The 22910-nt window shown below is 38.2% G+C and overlaps 1 protein-coding gene and 1 pseudogene across 1 annotated transcript in view; one reads left to right on the plus strand and one right to left on the minus strand.

The window, feature by feature from the left end:
• Nucleotides 1–22910, plus strand: part of LOC139447195 (uncharacterized) — a 467168-nt gene that overhangs the window by 37414 nt on the left and 406844 nt on the right. Inside the window, exons 2-3 of the mRNA XM_071228411.1 lie at nt 4431–4619; nt 22485–22575. Of these exons, the coding sequence (XP_071084512.1) occupies nt 4432–4619; nt 22485–22575 (279 nt within the window). The 5' untranslated portion in view covers nt 4431. The remainder of the gene's footprint in view (nt 1–4430; nt 4620–22484; nt 22576–22910) is intronic.
• Nucleotides 10060–13109, minus strand: LOC139447065 (uncharacterized; annotated as a pseudogene).

Raw genomic sequence — 22910 nt, forward strand, 5'->3', positions numbered from 1 at the left:
CAATTGAAGGCTATAGATCAGTATTAGCCTCAGTTCTACAACATTAAATGGACTCGTTTTCACTGGAAGACATAAAAATCCCACGCATTTTCCCTAAAATGGAATTTATCCATCGTTCTGTCTGCACTGATGGAAGCTCCATATGAACCAATGGCAGAGGCTTCACTTTTAACAGTTTCTAAAAAGACTGCCTTCCTCTTAGCGTTAGCTACAGCTGCTAGAGTGTCTGAGCTTCACGCAATTGATAACATATTACGCATTCACAAGACTGGAGCAAAATGTCTTTCAGATCACTACCAGAATTTATCGCCCAAAACCAGGCATCAGCGTTTGGTAAAACAGTTGATCATCCAGATAGACTATTATGCCCAAATCAGAGCTCTGAGATACTACATTTCAGCTACTCAGAACCACAGGAAGAAAAGAAAACGGCTCTTTATCTCTTGCAAGCCTTCGTCAGAAAAGTACATTACTAAGGCTACTGTGGCCGGGTGGCTTAAGAACACTATATCTGATAGTTATCGTCAAACCCAGCTCTCTACACCAATATGGGGAAGTTGCAAGGCTCATGAAATCCGTGCACTAGTAACAAGTCTGGCCTCATGGAATTCAGTTTCCATCTAACAAGTGGTATCAAGCTGTCAAGGGAGATCCCACAATACGTTTACTCATTTCTATCTACGAGACGTACAACACAATCTAGAGGGACTATACTCCCCGGGGTCCATGGTGGCGGCCCAGGCTATAGTCACTCAGTAGCATATCCACCCTCTGTTCTGTGGAAGTTAGGGGGTGGGGGGTGGGGGGGGTTGGGTGTGTGTCTGTGTGTGTGTGTGTGTGAAGATCCCCAGAAGTACCTCAAAATAAGGTAAGTTGGCCTTTACACTATGTCAACACTAGGTTGGACGGATCATTGACTAAAATCTGGCATCACAGATCATAAGGTGATAGGGTTATTACATTGTTACTACATTGCTCGGCATAACATGTATAACTACCGGATGTGTCGTAGGGGAAGACTTCAGAACCGGAATTACGAAAAGGGTACGTTTTTATCACCAATATATAAAGGGAAACATGTCATCAGCGTAAAAGTATGTCATTATCATACCTGAGGTGAGATAAGTATATCTGCTTGTTGGCTATAGAGCAACAAGTATATAGGTATGTCACAATGACAGATGAACTGCAAATGACGTCATACATGACCTCAGAACCGAAAGTGACGTCATAATGACCCAAATGATGGCACAGGAGATTGAACCAAAAGTGATGTCATAGATGTTCTCAGAACCGGAAGTGACGTCGGAAAGGTCATTAAACCAGAGAGAAAAACATAAAAAATGAGGTCATATTCCATCAAAAACAGGTAACAATTATGAGATCATAAAACGGGAAGGATGCCACAAGTGCCAAGTCTTCTGCAGGTTTGCCAAGGGTGAAATCAGGAAGTCTGGCATTGATTCATACCCCGTTGTGCCTATGTTTTTCCCTTACTTCAATGCTGGCAATTATCCGGGAGTACTAGATGACAGATCCAACCTGTCCCTCTGGTAAATACTGTTCATGATATAATAATTTTTTAATTTGACGTTTACACGATGTACGGCTTTTCCATTGGATGAGAGGTCGGTCACATGATCGCAATATTGACGTTCATAAGTGTATGAACGACACAATTTGACGTTCATACGTTTTTCACGAGACCGTGTTCTTGAAATGACGTTAACACTGATGGACCACTTCTACATTCCTGGGGAAAGACCCTGGGAATTCCCTTGAACGAAAACATACTTAAGCGTTCTTTCTGAACATTTAGAACCTTTAATCTTGGTCTCAGCATTTCAGTATGCATTGAGAAAAGTCAGAGAACATGACTGCATGATTGTTCACGAAAATCCTCGCTACGGCCCATCCTAATGAACAAAGAAAGAAATGCACATCCAAACTATCGTAGTATCGACTCGATCCGTGTCTGGGCTGACAGTGACCGTCCCCAGCAATCTATGAATTTACCTTAGTGTCTGTTTGACGCATCTTTAATCACCTTTCAATGATCGGCAGTTGATCAATGATGACTAACACATGTAACCGCCTCATGTTCATTAACAAATTCAGAAATCTCTCCCATCACGTTTATCGTGTCGGCCATTTTGACGTCTTGTACTGGATGTAAATGTATTACGACGTGCTGTCATTGTGACTGACTTACTGAGGTAGTTCTTTACAGACCTTTCTCATCTAATGGTAATATGATTTGAACACATGTGTTGTGTAAGATGTTTCTGAAGAGCAAGTTATGCATCCATATGCTCATGTCAACTCTCTTTTTGAGGAACTATTTTATTCCGCGATATAGCTGGTTGTTGTATGGCTGTCAGTGTAAATATGAAGTCACACGTACTAAATAAAATTGTGTTTAGATCTTGGCCTACATCCTTTGAGGTAAGAAATTGTGATAAAAAAATTATAAGAATTGACTTTCACTTTGTGTGAGTTCATTGGAGTATGAACCTTCATAGAGTGAGGGCCAAACATTGTATGAACGTCGTCGCAAGCTCCGACGTTCATACAGTTTGGCCCTCACTCTATGAAGGTTCATACCCCAATGAACTCACAAAGTGAAGGTCAATTCTGAAATAGAGGAAGTACATTCGTAGGAATTATCAAACAATAGTTATTATTGTGTATAATTCTAAGAATACTACCTCTATTACATCAGGAAAAGGTCCCTCCCACCTCCCCAATATATCTTACATCTAGTCGATGAAGGTTTTTGGAAAGAAGTGATGTTTTCCCACCTTGCGCATGCGCAGATGCAGTTTGACAAGGGATAGGGTTTACCTCAAGACTGTGGGATAATTGGCAGTGAAAAGGACGTCTGTCGAAAAATCTAAATATTTTAAAGTGTGATTATTGCCAAAATGGGAATTTGTGGCTATGATGTAATAGAGGTAGTATTCTTAGAATTATACACAATGATAACTATTGTTTGATTTTTGATATACAGAATAAATAAAGAAGAATATCAAGGGTGAATGAACAAATCTCGATCTGAACCAGGGACAGGTGGAACCCACTACCAACCTTGCTATTCAAGCAAATAGTTTGAGTCAGGTTCAGATAAAATATGTCTTTTTTAGGGTAAAAATATCATTTATGCTTATTCTGATTCATATGCCAGAGAACCATCCCAGCTGTTCCCTCTTCCCCTGTTTCCCCTGATCTCAGAGAACACAGTTCAGGAAGTTTCTACTACCTTTCGGAAATGAGTAGAGATAAGCAATAAGTATGTGTCAGGATAAGTATAAATAAAATACTCGCCGCCAAAATTACCAAAAGCGATTGCCAAAAGTGTTGGTTTAGGTATGAAGACTGCTCATTTTCAAGACATATTATAATTAGATGGGTTCGATGCACAAGCGAGCACACTGGTTTGTTGTGTGAACCGATGCACGCCATAGATCCATGACTCGAGATGCATCATTTATCTCATGCAGGAATAATGTGTAAAGTTTGGAAATCACATGCAGCATATCGTGATAAGAATAAAGACACTTTGTGGTTACAGTTGGTGTCATTGATTGGTACACATTGGAAACATCTCTTCTTAACATACATACATGATTAAAAAAACTTGAAAAGATTTGGAAGATATACTTGTCAACACCCAGTTGACGGTATAATATGCTCTGCAAATCCTACAATAACAGAAATCTGCATGCATTTGCCATGTTGTATATGAACTGGTTGTCAATTTTGTTACGTGATTTTGATTGGACTATGCATAGACTTGTTAAACCAGCTAAAATATAACGCTATAATTCTAGCCAGATTAAGCTAGGGTTGAAACTGGACTTTTATTGTCAGTGAACTCCCTTGCCTCAAGATGATTATTGGTGATAGGTCAGTGAAGATTGAGTGGTTAGCATGTCTTTCTGTCCTTCCATCTCATCTTCCCGAGGCCATGGATTTAACTGACTATGAAAGTCCAGTTTCCAACCTTTGCCGAACTAGGCTGAACAAAAAGCTCAATTGTAACTCGACCAGTTGCTATTACTTCAAACAGAATTCCCAAACCGTTAAATGTTTCTTGTTGAAACTTGTTAAACAGATCAGTTGAGTGGTGAACAGGTGCCTTTTGATGATTTGGGATGTTGGAAAATACTGAACAGCATTATTTTTTCTTCACTGAACGGACTTCTGTATCCAATGCCAATAAACCAAAAGTTGGGTAACCAAACTCCATTTCCAAATTGCACCAGCCAGGATGGATATGAATCTCCTGATGACTCTTGTCTATAATGCATGTGCCATCTATAGAGTTGAAAATGAAGTTGAATCCCAATAACAATGTTCCTCTACCCTAGTCTCAGCAGAAATGAAAAAAAAAAAATAGTAATGTTTTTCCTTGTTTGTCTGTCCATCAGTATGAATACATCAGATGCTGCCCATGCTCAATTTCTTGCCTCCCTGCCACCACCTGACCCCATTCTGGCCCAACTTCAAACCCTGTCTCAGCAGTACACACAGCCTGTCACCAGGGTGACTCCAGTGGTGCCAATTCCGGACGATGAGGTTGGGCAGATGACAGAGGATGGACTCCATGAGGCTGTCAGGTGAGATGATTATACTGATAGTAGCTTGGATTGCATTCCCACGCTGTATTCCATGGCCAAACATTAAACTTAGTTTTTGTGAATTACGTAGTTTAACACCTATTTGACTTGCAGCAGGCATTTTTATGACAAACTTATCCATAGTTAAAATAGCTTATTGAAGTGAATCTGGAGATCACTGGTGTAAACATACAGACATTCATTTTCGATAGGCAATAATACAAAAGTCATCTTAACTTTAAAACAAAATGAATGGCCGCTTACACGTTTAGAACCAGCTTTTAACAGATAAATGCAAAATTCCACATCTGTTCTCACAAAATGTGATTTTCTGCAAGATATGTACATTTCTGAAAACTTTTCTATAACTGTTGAATCGTGGAATACAGCTGGGACTTGTATTGAAGCAGTGAGCTCACGATACACATTTATTTACAAGAACTGATGAACAGCTCAGTAACTTATTTTTACATAGTTCTGTGTTTGTCACACTCTCTATTTAATCTTGCAACATCTGGTGATCATGGTGATGGCTGACCTGCTTAATCACCACTTTTTATCACCAACCTTTGATAATGTGTGGATAAATTGGTCAGCAAGTCTGTCGATCCCTCCGTCCGTTTTCAGTTTCTGGAGCGTTGAATGTTTCTTGTTAAAACTTGCTGCACCGATAAGCCTAGTCATTTGATCATTTGGGACACTGTATTACAGTGTCTGTGTGAGACATTTCTGTTGAAACCAGCAGGGTCTGTCTCACAGTTGTCATAGCTGTTATGTATGATTCGATGGGGTTCCGCTAAGGGTAAACCATTGCCCAAAACAAGTAAGATTCTATCTCTCAATCCAATGCTTGATGAAAATAGCCTCCTACGATCGGGTGGAAGATTGAAATATGCAAAGGTGTTATCTGCAGATGCTAGATTTCCCATTATACTTCCAAGACGAAATTGGGTAACAAAATTGATAGTCAAAAATCACTGCTAGCATGAAAGTGTTTGACTGGCAAAAATATGCTCAGAAATTGCCTCCTTTGAGGGACATACAGTTTCCAAATTTAGGTTCACAACCAATCGTTGACATACTGATAGGTATGGATTACCTGGAACTGCATTCCTCCCGTGGTGATGTCTGTGGTAAAACTGGAGAACCAGTGGCTAGACTCACACCTTTGGGGTGGACGTGTGTAGGGAATGTAACAGGGCTCCATGTTAACCAGAAACAAGGAACAGGTACATTCTTCGTCAATAACATTGATACTGAACACAGTGGGGAAAAGGACATGGATCTTTTGGTCCAACGATTTTGGGGAAAAAGAAAATGTTTCTGGTTCAATTCCAATCATGAGTGTAAATGATCAAATGGCTGTTGATTCTGTACAATCTTCTCTTCAGTACTGCAATGGTAGGCACAAGGTTGGGGTTCCTTGGAAAAAGACAGCTGATGAACTTACTAGCAACTATGATATGGCTTTCAGTCGGTTGTTGAACATTGAAAAGAAGTTGTCCAAAGACAAAACCATTTCATAGGCATATGATGATGTCATTGCACAATATATCAACAAAGGTTACATCAGGAAAGTGCCTGAAGAAGAAATTAAAGACACAAAATGGTTCTTTTTCCTGTCGTGAAACCAGATAGAACAACAACAAAAGTCAGAATAGTCTTTGACGCGTCGACAAAATGTTACGGTTTGTCCTTGAATGATACAATTCATCATGGTCCTAAGTTACAAAATGATTTGTTTGAGATTTTGCTTCGCTTCAGCAGAGACCATATAATAGAGGGACGGCCCTCCCCAACAGTTTATCACTAACCATCAGTGCTACGGTCTGGCATGTAACTGATACACCCCGACCCCCGCTGTTAACTTCCCGGAACCGCTGCACGTGCGCAAGAGATGCGCAGATATTCACGACTGACCAGTCTGGTAACCACGTAAACAATATAACATAATATCCGGGGCTAGAGTAAATTCCCTTAGTCGAGATTTCTCCAACTGCGACCAGCGACAATCCAATAAAACGACGACCCTAAACAGATTACAATAATCTTTATCTATCTCTCATTAGCACATGTCAATTGGCTGCAAATTACTGCTAAACATGTGTGTCTTCCGGGAAATGCATGTCTTTATAAGCCCGATACATTTATTTCGATTAACATTCGGCATAGCCATGGACGACTTCATTCACTGGGACAATTCCGACTTGGACCTCGATATTTTACTTGGAGAATTCACAGACTACGACCAGGGGTTGGTTTCGGATGATTCTTGGTCTGAAGAGAATGACAGTGATGTTACCGGTACCAAACTGTTGGTAAAATCTCCCAAAAGGTTTCAATCAAAGAAAACAATTGGAAAAGAAAATACGACGGCTGTCTACGAGTGTCCCGAGTGTTCCAAATCCTACAAAACAATTTTAGGTTTTCGGGGGCACGTGAAGAAGAAGCACAACCGATCCGATATCAAAGGTATTATAATTTAGATATATTTTATTTCCAAAAATCAGTATATTTATGTTATTTTATGTTACAATTGTATAACTATTATCAAAAATCAAAGTTACAAAATCATCTACGGATGTCACTGATAAATACGATCCGGTAAATTACGCAGGTGTAAATAAACAAAAACAGTCGCCAGCAAGACAGTTTTATCAGGTCACAATATTCTCGATGTTACGAAACAATAACTTTCAAAATGTATCTAAAATTATGTTCAAATTATTTAATAAATATACAGACCAGACTGTTTGGCAAATAAACCTATTCTCGGGAATAGGGCTCGCGTAATTGCTTTTAAAATTACTATCAGCCAGTAAAATGACGCTATTAATTCCCAGTATATTTTTTATGTCTTGTAAAGTTGTTCATCCATGAATTCCTATACTCCAACTTCTAAATTCCCATGAAAGAAGTCTTGTAAATAGCAAATAGCAGAGACCATATATTAATCTGTTATATGGTCTCTGCTAATAGGCAATATTTCCAAAGAAATTATAATTTCACATATCTCCGAGCGTTGAGCGAATTTTCGATGTGACCGATAATGCGCTTCGCTGTTTATCCAAAATTATTAGATAATGCAAGTTTGTGGCTAGCAGTGATAATGGTGTTGGCCGTAACGCGACAGTTTTTCAAAGGGAGGTTACTCTTAAATTCTAAAGTCTAGACGATTGTAATTTCATGATGGTTATTTTATACTACCCGATCGGAAAAGTTCCAAGTTCAGCATCCAAATAATTCGGTCTGGCGTGTGAAACAGCAACAAGCTTAGTACGAGATATAAATATCGCATCCAGGAGTAACGGTTGTAATATTCTAAACTGTGCTAATTAAGTTTTCTGTTTACTTCCGATCAATCAAATGCCAAGTTAAACTTCAACTTGGCACGAGACATGCAACTACTATTATTAAAACAAAACAAAATACCATAAGTTCTGATATGAATATATATTTATTATAAAAATTGACAATAGATGTATGAATGAATGATATTTTATTTTTAATACACCATTAATTTGGATTTAGCCACAACTAAAACATATACATCAAAGTATGAAAGACAAAATTGTAATTCCAGTATAACAAAACTACAGAATAAAATAATTTTTGAAATTAATTAAAACTTGATCTTGGTAACTTGGTGCAACACAAAATAGTTTTCAGTTGTTGCTTCAGGATTTGAAATGCAAATTAAAAATCAAAAGTAAAAATAACTTCACTAGATCTAAATATTTTAAATATACAATAACAAATAAGTGATGATTTTTTACATGGGATTTTGCCTATCCCCTAGGTAATTTCTACACATTTAAAAAAAGTATATGATTTCATTTGGTAAATATCTTAATGATTTCAGCCCATGAGCATAGGCAAGCAAGCGCTACGACAGACAAGCCACCCATCTCGAAATCGGATGAAAAACACAGTACAATGTCTATGCCACTTGCAAATGTAACTGAAATGAAGGACGCATTAAAGAATGGAGTACCAAAGGCACTGAAATTGATCATTTGCGACCCAATGATGGATGCATTGCAGTCAGGTTCAACGATTGGTCAAGATCTGATCCAAGTTGCCAAGTCCCTTGATGAAGATGCAGATACCACTGATGATTTAATTGACATTTTGACACCAAAGTTCCATAAAGTTTTCAAGGGGTTCGGCCACGGGAGCTCGCTGTCAAGTGACCGAGAGGCACTCTGGAGCAGTTATCACCAGTTGTGTCTGGAGGAAGATTTCATTTCAAGCATGTGCACCTGTATAGAGGAAGTCAGCAGCCAACCAATCAGGATAATACACATCTTCACTCAGTGTTTGCTAGATCGGATTATTCAAACCCTCCTTAAAGTTCTATCAGATTCAATGAAGACAGCTGATGAGAAGCAAGCCAACCATATCAGTGAAAATGACCAGGCAGTTTTATATTACATCTCAGGGTACATTGTCCATGCTTTGCTAAAAAAGAAGACAATCAGCGGCAACAACATCGAGACTGTCATTGACAATCTTCGCACATCAACAGAGTCATAAGAAAGCTACATCAGCAGATTTTCAAAATGGACTGATAAAATCAACAGGGGTGGCCTTACTCTTCCTAGTGACAATTGCTTTTTTCTTGTGCGGTCAATTGAAGTTGCTGTCCGAAGTCAAGTAAATCTCTCACACCTTAATTTGTACTCCCTTCTCTGTGACAAATTGAAGGAAGTTATTCTAACCAACCATATGGTACTGTTTTACTGGGACAAGTTAGTTGTTCGTGAAGAAGAATTGAAACTAAAATTGTTAGAATTTCTAATCACTTTGTTCCTAAATGTGCGTGGCGGGGCTGTTGCCAAGTTCCTGAAGCGTCAACAGCAAAAAGAGAAAAAGATAGAGAGAAAAACTAACGAGGGCAAAAAGAGCCAGTCACTGAGAAAAGCCTTGAAACCCAGAGAAAATTTCCATTAACCATCAACTTGAGAATGTGTACACTTCTTATGAACAGGCCACTAATGGGATCAGGTGCTCATGATCACTTGGTTGTTTGGTCCAGATTTGATTATTAACAGACCACGATCATTTAGCTGGAATATTGCTCAGTCGCGTTAAAAAACAAACATAACATGTTACAAGAATCTATCATTGAAGATGGGTCATGGCAGTCAATCAAAATCAGTATGTTCAGCAAGATAATAAATTGTCATCATATCATTCATTCAACCTCCCCAGTCTACTGTTGTGTTTGTCTTGTGTTAATAGTCTTAAACATGTTTAAGTTACAATATTCTTACAATACATGTGAGTGGTACACTCGATACAAAAACATGTGCATTGAAAAGTTTTGTGGGCACTGAAATCAATGTGAACAAGTTCAGGGATATTAACTACACGTTTCTCTAATTTTCTATTATCTAAACTCATTAACAAGTTTTTCTACTACTCCCCAATGAGTACACTATACACGCCTCTGTTTACGCCTAGGGAGAGCCGCATTATCAACAGTCAAGGTGTGTTGTGGCCTCTTGTTCGAAATGTTGCCACGTATAGGTTGGAGCGCAGAGGAAGCGAGGACCTTCATCTGTGAAAAGGCATGTTTAACAGCATAAACTGAGGGATTGTCATTTGAGCCTCCTTTGTGTCGATACTGTCCAAATTGTTCTTCTAGAGGGTCTTGGTTGAATCGGTGGGTGAATACAAATTCTGCACCGGCTGTGAGCATGAATCGTACACATTCTACAATGGAATTCACAGATATTTTTAGTCCTTTGAGAGTTTGATGACTGAGCATCATACGCTTCCTTTGTTATAAGGTAAACTGCCCATGTCGTCTCATGACACTATCCTCCCAGGCTTTGAAAAAATCCAAGAATTCATTAAGAAGATAATGCAGTCTGGGATCATTAATGCTGCGATACTCCTTCTTGTCACTGTTCCGGGCTATGATTCCTTCTTGCAAACTCCGCGTGTTAAGACAATAAAAAAACCGGTTCATGTGTCTGATAAGATTCACAGTTTCTTGGACTGGGTCCCCATATAAGTCCTCAAGAGCGTTTCCCACTGAACTACTAAATATTTGTGCAGCCAAGTTAACTTTCATTGTTGAATATGGTGACAAGTCAATGTGATCTCTTGTAAGCTTGTAGGTTTTACAAAACAATTCATTTTCCACATGTTCTTCATAAAACTTCAACATATGAAGCCAACTAACATCACGGCCATCTTTCCACAGCTCTCTGGTCTTCTCGTGAGATCCGGAATTAGCAAAACAGTTTCTTGTGGTTTTAATAAGATGAGGAACATCAGATATAAAGTAAATCTTCCTGTGTGGATGACTGTATCGATTCCATGTCCAGAAAAAATTATTCAATTCAGGCACTTCATGTAGGCTGAAAAACTTGCGATTTGATGAAGCTCCATCACATGTAATAAACAGCGGCTTCAGTCCAATGTTTTCTAAATTTAGAACAGCTGTCCAAAGTATGGGATATAAATAGTCTGCTGTTATACCCCTCGTGGCAAAGGCTGCATATGGATACTTCAAATCTGTAATGATACCACGGATCATGAGGACCAACATGGTATTAGGCAGTTGTGGTTTGCCGCCAGTTATTGACTCCTCTAAACAGAGCAAATCGTTACCAGTCCTGTCTAAATCCACATATCCAACAAGTTCACCCGAGTGTTTGTCATATACGAGGCCTTCAGAAACCTTAACTTCATCTTGAAGTATGCCAACATACGATCTTTCTTCAATGTCAAGCATTGCAAGTGACTTCGCTTCTTCCTTTAAATGTTTTGAATAGCTGGGATGAAAGCCAAGTGAACTTGGAAGGGCATGTGAATAATCATACAATGTCCTTTTGCTCGGCAAAGCGATGAATCCAGATTTTCCAGCAACTTCATAGGCCTTCCGACTCCTACTACGCATGTAAAGACACCATTTAATTACCATCGGATGCCATCGCATTGCCCGCTTGTCTTTAATTTTATTGTATTTCATTTGTTGCTCCCAAAAAAGTCTCTGAATAGATGCCTCATCAGGGTAATCGTGCATTACTTCATCTTGGTGGTCTTTCAATAATTGCGAAAAATCAGAGTCGCTTGAAACACTTAGCGTAAGACCTTTCTGTGAAATTGTCTGGCTTATTGTTCTCTTCAAACGCTCCATTTCAGACTGAATGGAATTGCGGCTGATTTTCATCAGTTCATACTTCTGGATGACTTCCATCTTTGACATGTTCTTGAGGGTAGTATGAGTAAATGAAGTTAGTTTTGGGGTTTTGGGGGACAGACTCTCTCTTCTGGCATTAGCTCGGAGTGTGGCTCTGTATCTGCTGCAAGGACCACATCTGTCTCTCTGTGAAATCAAAAACTGACACATCAACGAACGGATTGTGGAACTATACGCTATTCCATCTATGTTGGCACCAAAGTCTCCTTCTCTGTATGCAGATATAGTTGAAGTAGCTCCTTCACTAATGCCTGCACCAACTGGAATCAAGTGAGCAAACCTGTCCTCGTAATTCCCAAAACAAACGTGGTATGTTGACAGTTTAGACAAAAGTTGCGTAACATCTCTTACAGTTGTGAAGTATTTTGGCAAACCAATCCACAATTCATGATCATGACCAATATCATGTCGATGAGCATAAACTGTGGCTTCAAAAGAAGGCCTAATGACCACTGAGAGTTGAACCGCTGCAACATCACTATCATAACACTGCACCAAGTTCACTTCCTCTCGCTTGTTTCTCAAAATGGTGAATTCGCCAAGCTCATCAGCATGCCTGAATAGTTCCTTTTTCAATGATAAGAACAGTTGGTACTTTCGGTACTGCAGGATGCCATCAACAAAATTATCTAAGTCATTATCAGGATGATACTTGTGTACACTGTCAAGAATGACAAAGAATTCATTGGCCGAGCAACCATCAGAATCCATCGCTTCTCCCACGTAGGGTATGTCAATGGGGTCATCACAGATGTCAATGAAGAAGGAATTCCATGCTTCATCCCACAGCACATCTCTTGAACTGAAAAAGGAAATACACATTATTATTACTTCGAAAAAAACAGCATGGAGGATGCCAAAATCATTTAATTAGTCCACCTGCTTAAACTCACAATGGAATTATACTGAATAGTATTGCATAAAACATTCTTTAGATAAGAAAAGTTACAATTTTAATACTTGTTGATAATTCATGTGCTTTGATATTTATCAATTATTTATTTTAGGTACTTTGATATATAAAAAACTGTACTGATACATAACCAACATACCATTACTTCAGACATATCATTAATCGTGATACTCAGTGATACCCCTACTTTGGTGTGCAACATTAGTTGAAAGAACTGTATGACTTACTTGTAATCATCAAGCACTGTTGATTGAACTGATGAATAGGTATGGTCAGAGAGAAAGCCTTGTTCTTGTCTTGGACCTCTCTTGGAGTACCCTTTCCGACGACGGCCAATACAAGTCTTCTTTTTTCTTGGCATCTACAAAACAAAACTATATATTAGACACAATGTAAACAAATTAAACTCTATATATATATATATATATATAGAGAGAGAGAGAGAGAGGGAGAGGGAGGAATATATATATTTATTGCATACAATGAAAACAATGTTGAATGATGATTTTATTGTTGTCTAAATACACAAAATGTGTAGTTCCTTAATCATATTTACATTATTAATGATTGTCCAGGTCATATAACTCATAATGTTTATTTAGCATTTATTAGGGAGAATACATATAAAATATTTTAATAAAAGAAAAATTAAACAAAGACTTTTTCTAAATAAAAATATAATCATTGACAAATTATCTAAAGTTTTCTTCAGCAGGTTTGGTTCAAGAGACCCATTAAAGTGAAAAAAGTTAATAGTAATGTTAGACTTACAATGAAATGGCTGAACAAATCGTCAAAAACTTAATATGGATCTTACAAAATATATTCTGATATCAATACAAAAATAGAAAATTATTACAATGCCTTGAAAAATATATTTGTACCAAAATCACAGACTAAAGAGGTGTTATGTCGTCTGCTTTAGGGTACACTAAACTGTGAATATATGACGAAAATGTGGGTTAGCGCCAAAAATCATAAAAAAATAAATACCGATGGTAGCAAAATAAGGGTGGTACCAAGCCACGGAGGAAATCGTGACGAATTTAAACATATTTATTTCAATACCGCAAATAGAACAAACATTAGTCTGAACGCATGCGACAATTAAGTATTGTGGTGTAATTATTTCGGGAAAAGTCAGATTTAGTGTCATTTCCGCAGTCAAAATCAGACATAACGCGACTGCCACAGATTTAATAATACCACTAAGCCACCTTTTGACATATCTGCTTTGCACACAACTTGGTAACCAAGGACTTTTATTTGGGGTTCTAATTGGGGGTTGATAACTTCATCCCACCCAGCACCTGTTGTCCATATTTCTTGGAGGACAACTTTGGCCCTTATGATGAAAGGTGCCAAAATGCCAAGGGGATCGAAGAGTTTTGCAGTTTCTCTCAAAAAGTTTCTTTTTGTCATGCTAAAACTGTTGTCTTGAACATGGTAACAGAAACGACAGAAAGAGGATTTCTGAACTGTTTCTGCAGCCAAAGGGAATTCTCTTTTGTGATGTTTGGCATGTTCTTGTGAAATATATTGTTCCAAGAAAGAAGAACAATTCATTCCAAACACAACTTTGGTAAATTCATAAACATCAGGTGTTTGGTTCTGGTCCATACTTCTTCAAAGGAATCTGAATTGAGAACGATCTCCTTCTCTGATTACAATCTGGAGATACATCTCAGCGATATCACAAATAAGTGCGACTGGGTGCTTTCTGAAGCGAAGCAAAATCTCAAACAAATCATTTTGTAACTTAGGACCATGATGAATTGTATCATTCAAGGACAAACCGTAACATTTTGTCGACGCGTCAAAGACTATTCTGACTTTTGTTGTTGTTCTATCTGGTTTCACGACAGGAAAAAGAACCATTTTGTGTCTTTAATTTCTTCTTCAGGCACTTTCCTGATGTAACCTTTGTTGATATATTGTGCAATGACATCATCATATGCCTATGAAATGGTTTTGTCTTTGGACAACTTCTTTTCAATGTTCAACAACCGACTGAAAGCCATATCATAGTTGCTAGTAAGTTCATCAGCTGTCTTTTTCCAAGGAACCCCAACCTTGTGCCTACCATCGCAGTACTGAAGAGAAGATTGTACAGAATCAACAGCCATTTGATCATTTACACTCATGATTGGAATTGAACCAGAAACATTTTCTTTTTCCCCAAAATCGTTGGACCAAAAGATCCATGTCCTTTTCCCCACTGTGTTCAGTATCAATGTTATTGACGAAGAATGTACCTGTTCCTTGTTTCTGGTTAACATGGAGCCCTGTTACATTCCCTACACACGTCCACCCCAAAGGTGTGAGTCTAGCCACTGGTTCTCCAGTTTTACCACAGACATCACCACGGGAGGAATGCAGTTCCAGGTAATCCATACCTATCAGTATGTCAACGATTGGTTGTGAACCTAAATTTGGAAACTGTATGTCCCTCAAAGGAGGCAATTTCTGAGCATATTTTTGCCAGTCAAACACTTTCATGCTAGCAGTGACTTTAGTAGTGGATAAAGCTACTATCTGCATGTCAACTGAGCCATCAATACTTTCCAATCCATATTCAACGGACATACTGTTAACTGTTTCTGTTTTACTGTTAATGACGTTAACAGATACAGATTTAGTTTGACCAAGACCAAGCTCTGATGCAACATCTTCATTGATATATGATTGTGTGCTTGCATCGTCTAACAAGGCATTGACCACTAATCTATTTTTACCGTTCTTCAGTACAACTGGAATGATTCTAAGTGCAGAGAAATGAGATTGCATCTTCGTAGTAGACATTGTGGTTGTCTGTGTTAGGTTATCTGTGCCACTCCCAGAGACAATACCTTTTTTCCAGTTAATCCAGCACCACTACAGTGTCTATTTTGATTACTTCCTTTGTAATTGTCATGTAGCAGGCGATTATGAGTAGCTTGACAACTGTCTATACCACATTTATCTGATATAGTACATAGTTGTCCATGATGTTTTGTTCCAAGACATAGGAAGTATAGACTCAGTTCCTTTGCCTTATCCCATCGTTGTGGAACCTCAAGATTTTTAAATATTCTGCATTGCCAAATCTTGTGATTGTGATTTTTACAGACATGACAATGTTGTGCCTTGCTTACACCTTGTGCACCAAAGTACGTAGCTAATCTTTGATGTTGTCTAGATTCTGATGTCTTCTCTGATAAGCCATGTTTAACTTCAGAGGCTACAGTATTGAATTCTGCTTCTTGAATAATCCATTCACAAAGAGTCTCAACAGATTCCTGTCTTTGTTGCTCAAAGACCCATCTACTATACTGAACTATCATGCTTTCCGTTAACTTATTCAGAAGCAAAGAATACAAACAACCATCACCTAGCTCCTCTATCTTGTCAGCCTCTCTGAGACTTACAACTGCCACATCTAGCATGTCAGCAAACTTATCTAGATCTCTGGCATTTCCTGGGCGTAATGGCTTGACGTTAGAAATTTCCTCTAACATTAATGCTATTTGTCGTCTTTTGCCTCCATATTTTCTTTCCAAACGCTCAAGAGCAATATCATATGCCACAACTTGGCAACAAGCTGTGCAGGTTCACCTGATAGGTACTGCTTGAGTTCCAACAATTTATATTCATTTGTTGCAGGAGCACTGTCAACGCAAGCCATAAATGCGGCTTTCCACCCTTCATAGTTTTTTATTTTTCCAGAGAACGTTGGTATTGAAACTCATTTCAATTGCTTCCATAGATCCTGGCCAATACTGTTTTGATTAGACTTACCTGTGCTATGATATCTGCGACATGGAAGTCTCGAATCAAGAGTTCCTTCACATTCTGGTTTGGGATGTGGAACCTGTTCATCATTCTTAGATTTTTGCTGTGTGTACTTACCATCAGAACTGCAGCTCTGAGCACCATCAACACTAGCTCCCTTATCAGACGCCTGTTTATTACCTTTAGCTCCATGAGAAGTTTGACTTTTTTCTAGACGAACTAGAATCCAACGTGTTGCTAAGATACACTTGTGCTTTCTCAATAGCTGAATCTATGACTTCTTCAATTTCATCTGTTTCAATGCTTGTTTTCTTCGCCTTATCAACTTTACCAGCTTTTTTGTAAGCCTTCAAGAGCTTACAATTATACAAACAGCTTTACTGTGAAGAGAACAGACTTATCAATTGTTTCCCTTATTGTTTTATGTGTTGGAAGTTCTTGTTCAAGCAACTCCAACAATTTATTCTTTTTTTTTGTCAACGCTAATTTAGCAACTGTCTTTTGTTGCCGTAAAGCTGCTACTGTGACATCTAAATCATCATCTGTGGATTCAGTCATTTTGGAATCCACTTTTGATTTAGAACTTTTGGACTTTATTACTATTTTAGCACTGTCCTCTGAGAATTCTGATCCTTTAGAATCAACTTTTGATTCCGAACTATGAGACATTATCCTGGTTTAACTGTAGGCCTATAAAACCTAATATTCACAGGTAATGTAATGAAAAATGATTTACAAAGAAACCATTTGAACTATCAAAGTGAAGTGAAAAAGACAAAATATATACACTCAATAAGCAGAAAACCCACGTTTGTAACCACGCTCTGTAACCACGCTCTGCTACGAATGTTTGTTGCGCAGTCTCTGCTACCAATGTTTGTTGCGCAGTGGAAGGCGACGTCGTTCAAGTGTCTACCTTTCGTCTTTTCTACTCCACTTGGAATTATACGATTAATGGGGAACTAAACATGATTCTCTATCTATGACATAATGGGGAACTAAACATGATTCTCTTAATGTGACATGTGGGGAACTAAACGTGATTCTCTTTATATGACATGTGGGGAACCAAACGTGATTCTCTTCTTAATGATAAATAAATAAACTATGCAAGGTCCAAGACCATGAATGCAGGAATGAATTATTGACTATAGGAGCAAGTACACTCTTTACGTTTCTAAGGGCCACGAATATTGTCCAATCTAGTATATACCAAGACCACGAATATTGGTCCAACGACAACTAGTTCCTATAAAGACCACGAATATTGGTCAACGACCGTAAAGTGTGTCTAGCCCCAACAAACGAAAAGCCTGCACTGACGATTGCAATGCATCACGTGTCAGCATTCATTTTCTGCACGAGAAGCGAATGCCACGATCTGATTTCCGCGAAGCATGTTGCGTTTGTGCTAAATGTTCATGTTACATGAACCGAAACAATGTTTGTTTTGTTTTACTTATTTTTCTCCACAACATCTACTATGTCCAAAGCAACATCTTGGATTTGAACTGGTAATGACCCAAATGAGTCAAAATGTGACTTGTAATGTTTTTTCTTTCTCCCACCTTAATGAATTCAGTAGTAAGTGTAGTAACTGGTTTTGTCAGTTTGTACTTCCATCACGTTTTTGTGGAGAAGGTTTCATTTTTTTCTTGAACAGCATTATATTTTGTTTCTTCAGGATATTTTGCATTTACATCAAGTACATTCTCCCTCCTGCCTTTTACTCCTTACAAAATTTGGAGTATTTTCAAATGTGTGTATTTGTGTGATCAAATTTCACTATCATTGACATAATAGTGGCAAACTCTTCTTTTTTTTTACAATTTCCATGACAACAAGTTCCACCTCGGTTAAAAAAGGTTAGGGTTTGTTTAGATTTAATTATGTCATAAATTCTGCAACATTAGTGGCAAACTCTTATTATTATATCTGCTAAAGAATCGTTATGCAATTAATGTGTCCTATACTACTAGTGAAAAAGTGTTAGTAAATTTCATTAACAGTACATTGGAAGATTAGTTTGCTACAGATACATGTTCTTGTTGTTTGTGTCTGTGGATACCATGACTGTCATTGACTGATACGTGATTCTACAAGCAAGATATTTTTAACTTTATGTTAGTATCCTCTGTATGTTACTTAGAGACAGCTGAAGTTTAAATCCAGCAAAATAGTATGGACAACATGTACCATTTGGACTTTAAATGTTCATATCGACAAGAATAAAATACACAGAATGAAATGAAACATCTTCACTTGTCATGTTTTTTACTCTTCAGCGGTCCGTGGTAGTTGCTTAAGTATGGAGGAAAAGTAATTCAGATGTGCTGTGTTTCCATGGACAGTTAAAGTACTGATACATGACCTAATTGGAGCTGTTTCATTTTGCCTCTAAACATGCTTGGTGGCAAAAAAAGATATCTTCTGTTTGTAAATTAATTACCTAGTTAACTATGTATTTGGCTGCTTCTTCGGTTTTGACAATATATACTCTTCAAAAAAAGAAACTTGACACTGACTATCAAAATGTAATATAATGTAATTGTTTCAAAATAGGACACAGAAACCATAATTGAAACACTGTTTGAAGATCAATGTACACAATGTTCTAAACATTAATCGTGTCACCTAGATAGTCACACGTACATGATACAGTTAATGTCACAGGGGTACAGAAAATGTCAGTATCGGTTGTGCCCATCACTTGCATCAATCACCGCTTGACACCGATGACCCATAGATGCAATCAAGTTGTCAATAACACGCTGTTGGATGTGCTGCCATTCATGCTGAAGTGCATCAAGAAGCATCGGAAGTGTTTGGGGCGGTGGATTCCTTCTGTGAATGCGTCGATCCAACTCGTCCCACAGATGCTCAATCGGGGACAAATCTGGTGACCGGGCTGGCCAAGGTAATGTCTGGATGTTGTTGTGCTGTAAGAAGTCCTGAAAAACACGTGCAATATGCGGTCGAGCGTTGTCCTGCTGGAACTTATCTGCCATGAACGTTGACGTGAGGAAGAATGTTAGGCTGTAGGATCAAGTCTCTGTAACGCACACCTGTCAATGCACCTGCCACATGCACAAAAGGCGTCCTACCACCTTGATGAATTCCGGCCCATACCATGACACTCCTGCCGCCAAATGGGACAACCTGCTGCACACAGTTTGGGTGTAATGTTCACCCCGACGTCTGTAGACACGTGCGCTCCCATCAGCACGTGTGAGTAGGAAACGGGACTCGTCAGTAAACAGTACATTTCTCCACCTTGCACGTGCCCATCTAACCCTCTGTTGGCACCAAAGCAGACAGTCCGCCAGATGACGTGGGGTCAATACATGACGTCGAACAGGTCTTCGTGCAAAAAGTCCAGCCTCCCTCAGTCTGTTGCGTACCGTTTGATCTGATATTCTGCGTTCCCCAGGGATCTGTGTGGTTGTAGATGTGGCTGTGGTAGTGCGGTCTCGGAGGTGTCGCAGCCGGATGTATCAATCTTGTGCTTGGGTTGTCACACTTGGTCTTCCTGACCTTGGTCTGTCATCAACTCTGTTTGTGTTGTTGTATTGGGTCCACAGTGCGGAGATTGTCTGTCTGGATACGCCAAAGTGCCTGGCCACTTCTTGCTGAGTTGCTCCAGCTTGTAATCTCCCAATGGCGTTGTTCCGTTGAGCTGCATTCAGTCTTGGCATTCTGTCACTGCCTCTACTGCCGTTATAAGGACTGTATGAACAGCCGTTGATGAGGATTTTTATACCCATTCAGCAGGGGGGCCTGCATGCCTAAATGCAGGATCATGTGCTGCACGTTTTTTACAGGCGGTTGCGTTTGGATGAAGCTGTAAAATTGATCCCCAAACGCTACGTTTATGTGCTTTGCATGTGTTTTCTCGAATTATAGACACATCATCTTTCTGTTTGACTTATTTGGTTCTCATTTAATGTAATTATTTTAGATATTTGGCAAAAAGTGGTTTTACATCTTTGTCAAGTTTCTTTTTTTGAAGAGTATATTATGTTCTGCACAAGTATACAATAGCTTTACAATAAAGATAATGTATGTATATGATTTATCACATACACATGAACTTTAAACGTCCTTTTTTTGGAAACATGAAATTTGGAGATATCTTGTTTTGCCTCTAAGCCATCAACAAGTCCAGATATACAATGAACACTCTTTTTAACCCGATAGTGTAAAACAGGATTAACATGCATACTTTGGCAAATGCCTCCTGCCTCACATTTTTCAAAATTGGATGAGAATCTGGTAATTAATTTGTTATGGCCTTGTCTACAACAAAATTTAATAGAAACAAGGAAGAAATCATCATTTTAAAACAAATATATTATGGTAAAGTTGATAAGACATTTCTTTTGTATTTAAACCGAAACAATTTTCTTCACTGGTATCCTAATTAGTTCAGGTTAATTTTTTTCCATTACTTTCAAAATGAATAAGTTATTTGATGAAATTTATCGGTTGTTTAGTAGAGAAATTAGTCCAAACATTAAAAATCTACTTTTAGTTTATTAAAACAATGTTTAACCAACATACATGTACCGTAAGATGTAGGGTAATGAAGTGTGGTTGACACAAAGTAATGAGGTAATAACTTGAGTGATACTTTCTGATGGACGTCCTTCACAAAACAACCAGTAATTTACGAAAAACATTATGCCACCACAAAGAAACATAGTAAGTCTTCTGATGGACTACAGTAACTAAGGACATTATCTCTTATAAGGTGGAGTAATTTGTACTGGTAAATGGATAAATTGTGAATTTCTCGCGGGACTCACATGTAAATATTTGAATCTCGCACAATCTCGTGGGAATGTACTGCTTGGTCTTGCGCAGCTGTGATCGGTCCCCGTCTAGCCCTGAGGCCTCAGTATATGGTCTCTGTTCACATGGACACAGCTTCTTCACTGGACGTCAGCTGAACTCAAAACAGGAAATCTATAAATTTTTCATGAGACTATATTCTTGAAATGATCACTGTCAGACTAATTTAACTTTTCTGGGAATATATTTTCCTAGCATGAATAAATCAGATATTTTTTAGGCTGTTCGTTTATGCCAATTTTGTAGTTTTTTACACATTTAAGTCCGAGTGTTTGCTTGCACATATGTGATACCCTACTTGCTTCACTACAGTGTATAGCCTAGTGGATAAGTGAAAAATGACCAGGGAAAAGTCTGAGGGCTGTAGGCCCAATGGCTTTTCCCGAGCTCGAGGTTTTACATTTTCAACCAAAGCTGAGAAGTGTTTTGTCGGACTTATGAACTGTCTAAATATATGAAATACCAGACAAAACAAACAAACAAACATTGGGATACCTTATAGTGAAACAATACAGCAATACAGTGTTGGGGTATAAAATTAATTTGATCAAAGGGTACAAGAGAAAGACCATGTGCAGTATGCACAGAACTGAAGCCATAACATGTAAAAGTGTACAACCATGTATCACCTGCCCCGGTGGCTCAGATGGAAAACGGTGGGTTACAAAGCATGTAACTTAACAAAATGTGAGGTTGCAGATTCAATTCATGTGGAAAAAAGCCTTTTAACCAATCAAACATCAACATTAGATTCTTATAAAAAGACCATATCAATTGTACAAACCTAGGGCTTACAATTCAAATGTAAAACCTCAAAGCAAGTTATACAATTAAAAAATGTGAAACCTAGGCCTTACATTTCAAAATGTAAAGCCTTTGAGCATGCAAGACTCACTTGAAAGTAGTACCTCTCAAAAGGTTAATATGTGGTAGTAAGATACCAACAATACAATAGGCAAAAGTGGCAGTATGTTTATAAACAAGTTTCTTGTCACTAATGGGTTCAATGTATAGATTTTTATTCTTGTTTGAACAATGCAAAGTAGTTTTGTTTACCCATTTCTTTCAAAGTGTGCACAGATGTGTTTAATATCAACTTGATGTTTATTTTCAGTGAAGAAGTATTCTCCAACTACCGTCATCGGAAGATAGTTGCAGCCAGCTTGCCGCATCCTGGTGATATAGTAGAGGCTGGACCCCTAGCTGTAAGCTACACAACATACCACATCTCAATTGGATCATTTTAGTCATTTGTGTACAACTATCCAGTATTAGTCCAGCCACTTGCGATCGATACAGGGTCAATTGTGCACTTTGTGTAGATGAAACTTGGCATGATGATAGGTATGGGTGTTCCCATTATTCCTGGTTATGTTGCCAATTAAAAAATTGGACATAAGGTTTAGGTCTTATTTTCTTGAAATATGTATATCTTTCAAAGTTACTTGATAAAATACATTACGTTTAAATATTGTTATAACCAAGTCTCTTGTGTTCTTAATTCTTTATTTTGGTTTCTTTCATTCTTTCTTATCTATTT

The sequence above is a fragment of the Haliotis cracherodii genome, unplaced genomic scaffold (genome assembly GCF_022045235.1).
Source record: "Haliotis cracherodii isolate W230 unplaced genomic scaffold, xgHalCrac1.p SCAF_7, whole genome shotgun sequence".
Lineage (NCBI taxonomy): Eukaryota > Metazoa > Mollusca > Gastropoda > Lepetellida > Haliotidae > Haliotis > Haliotis cracherodii.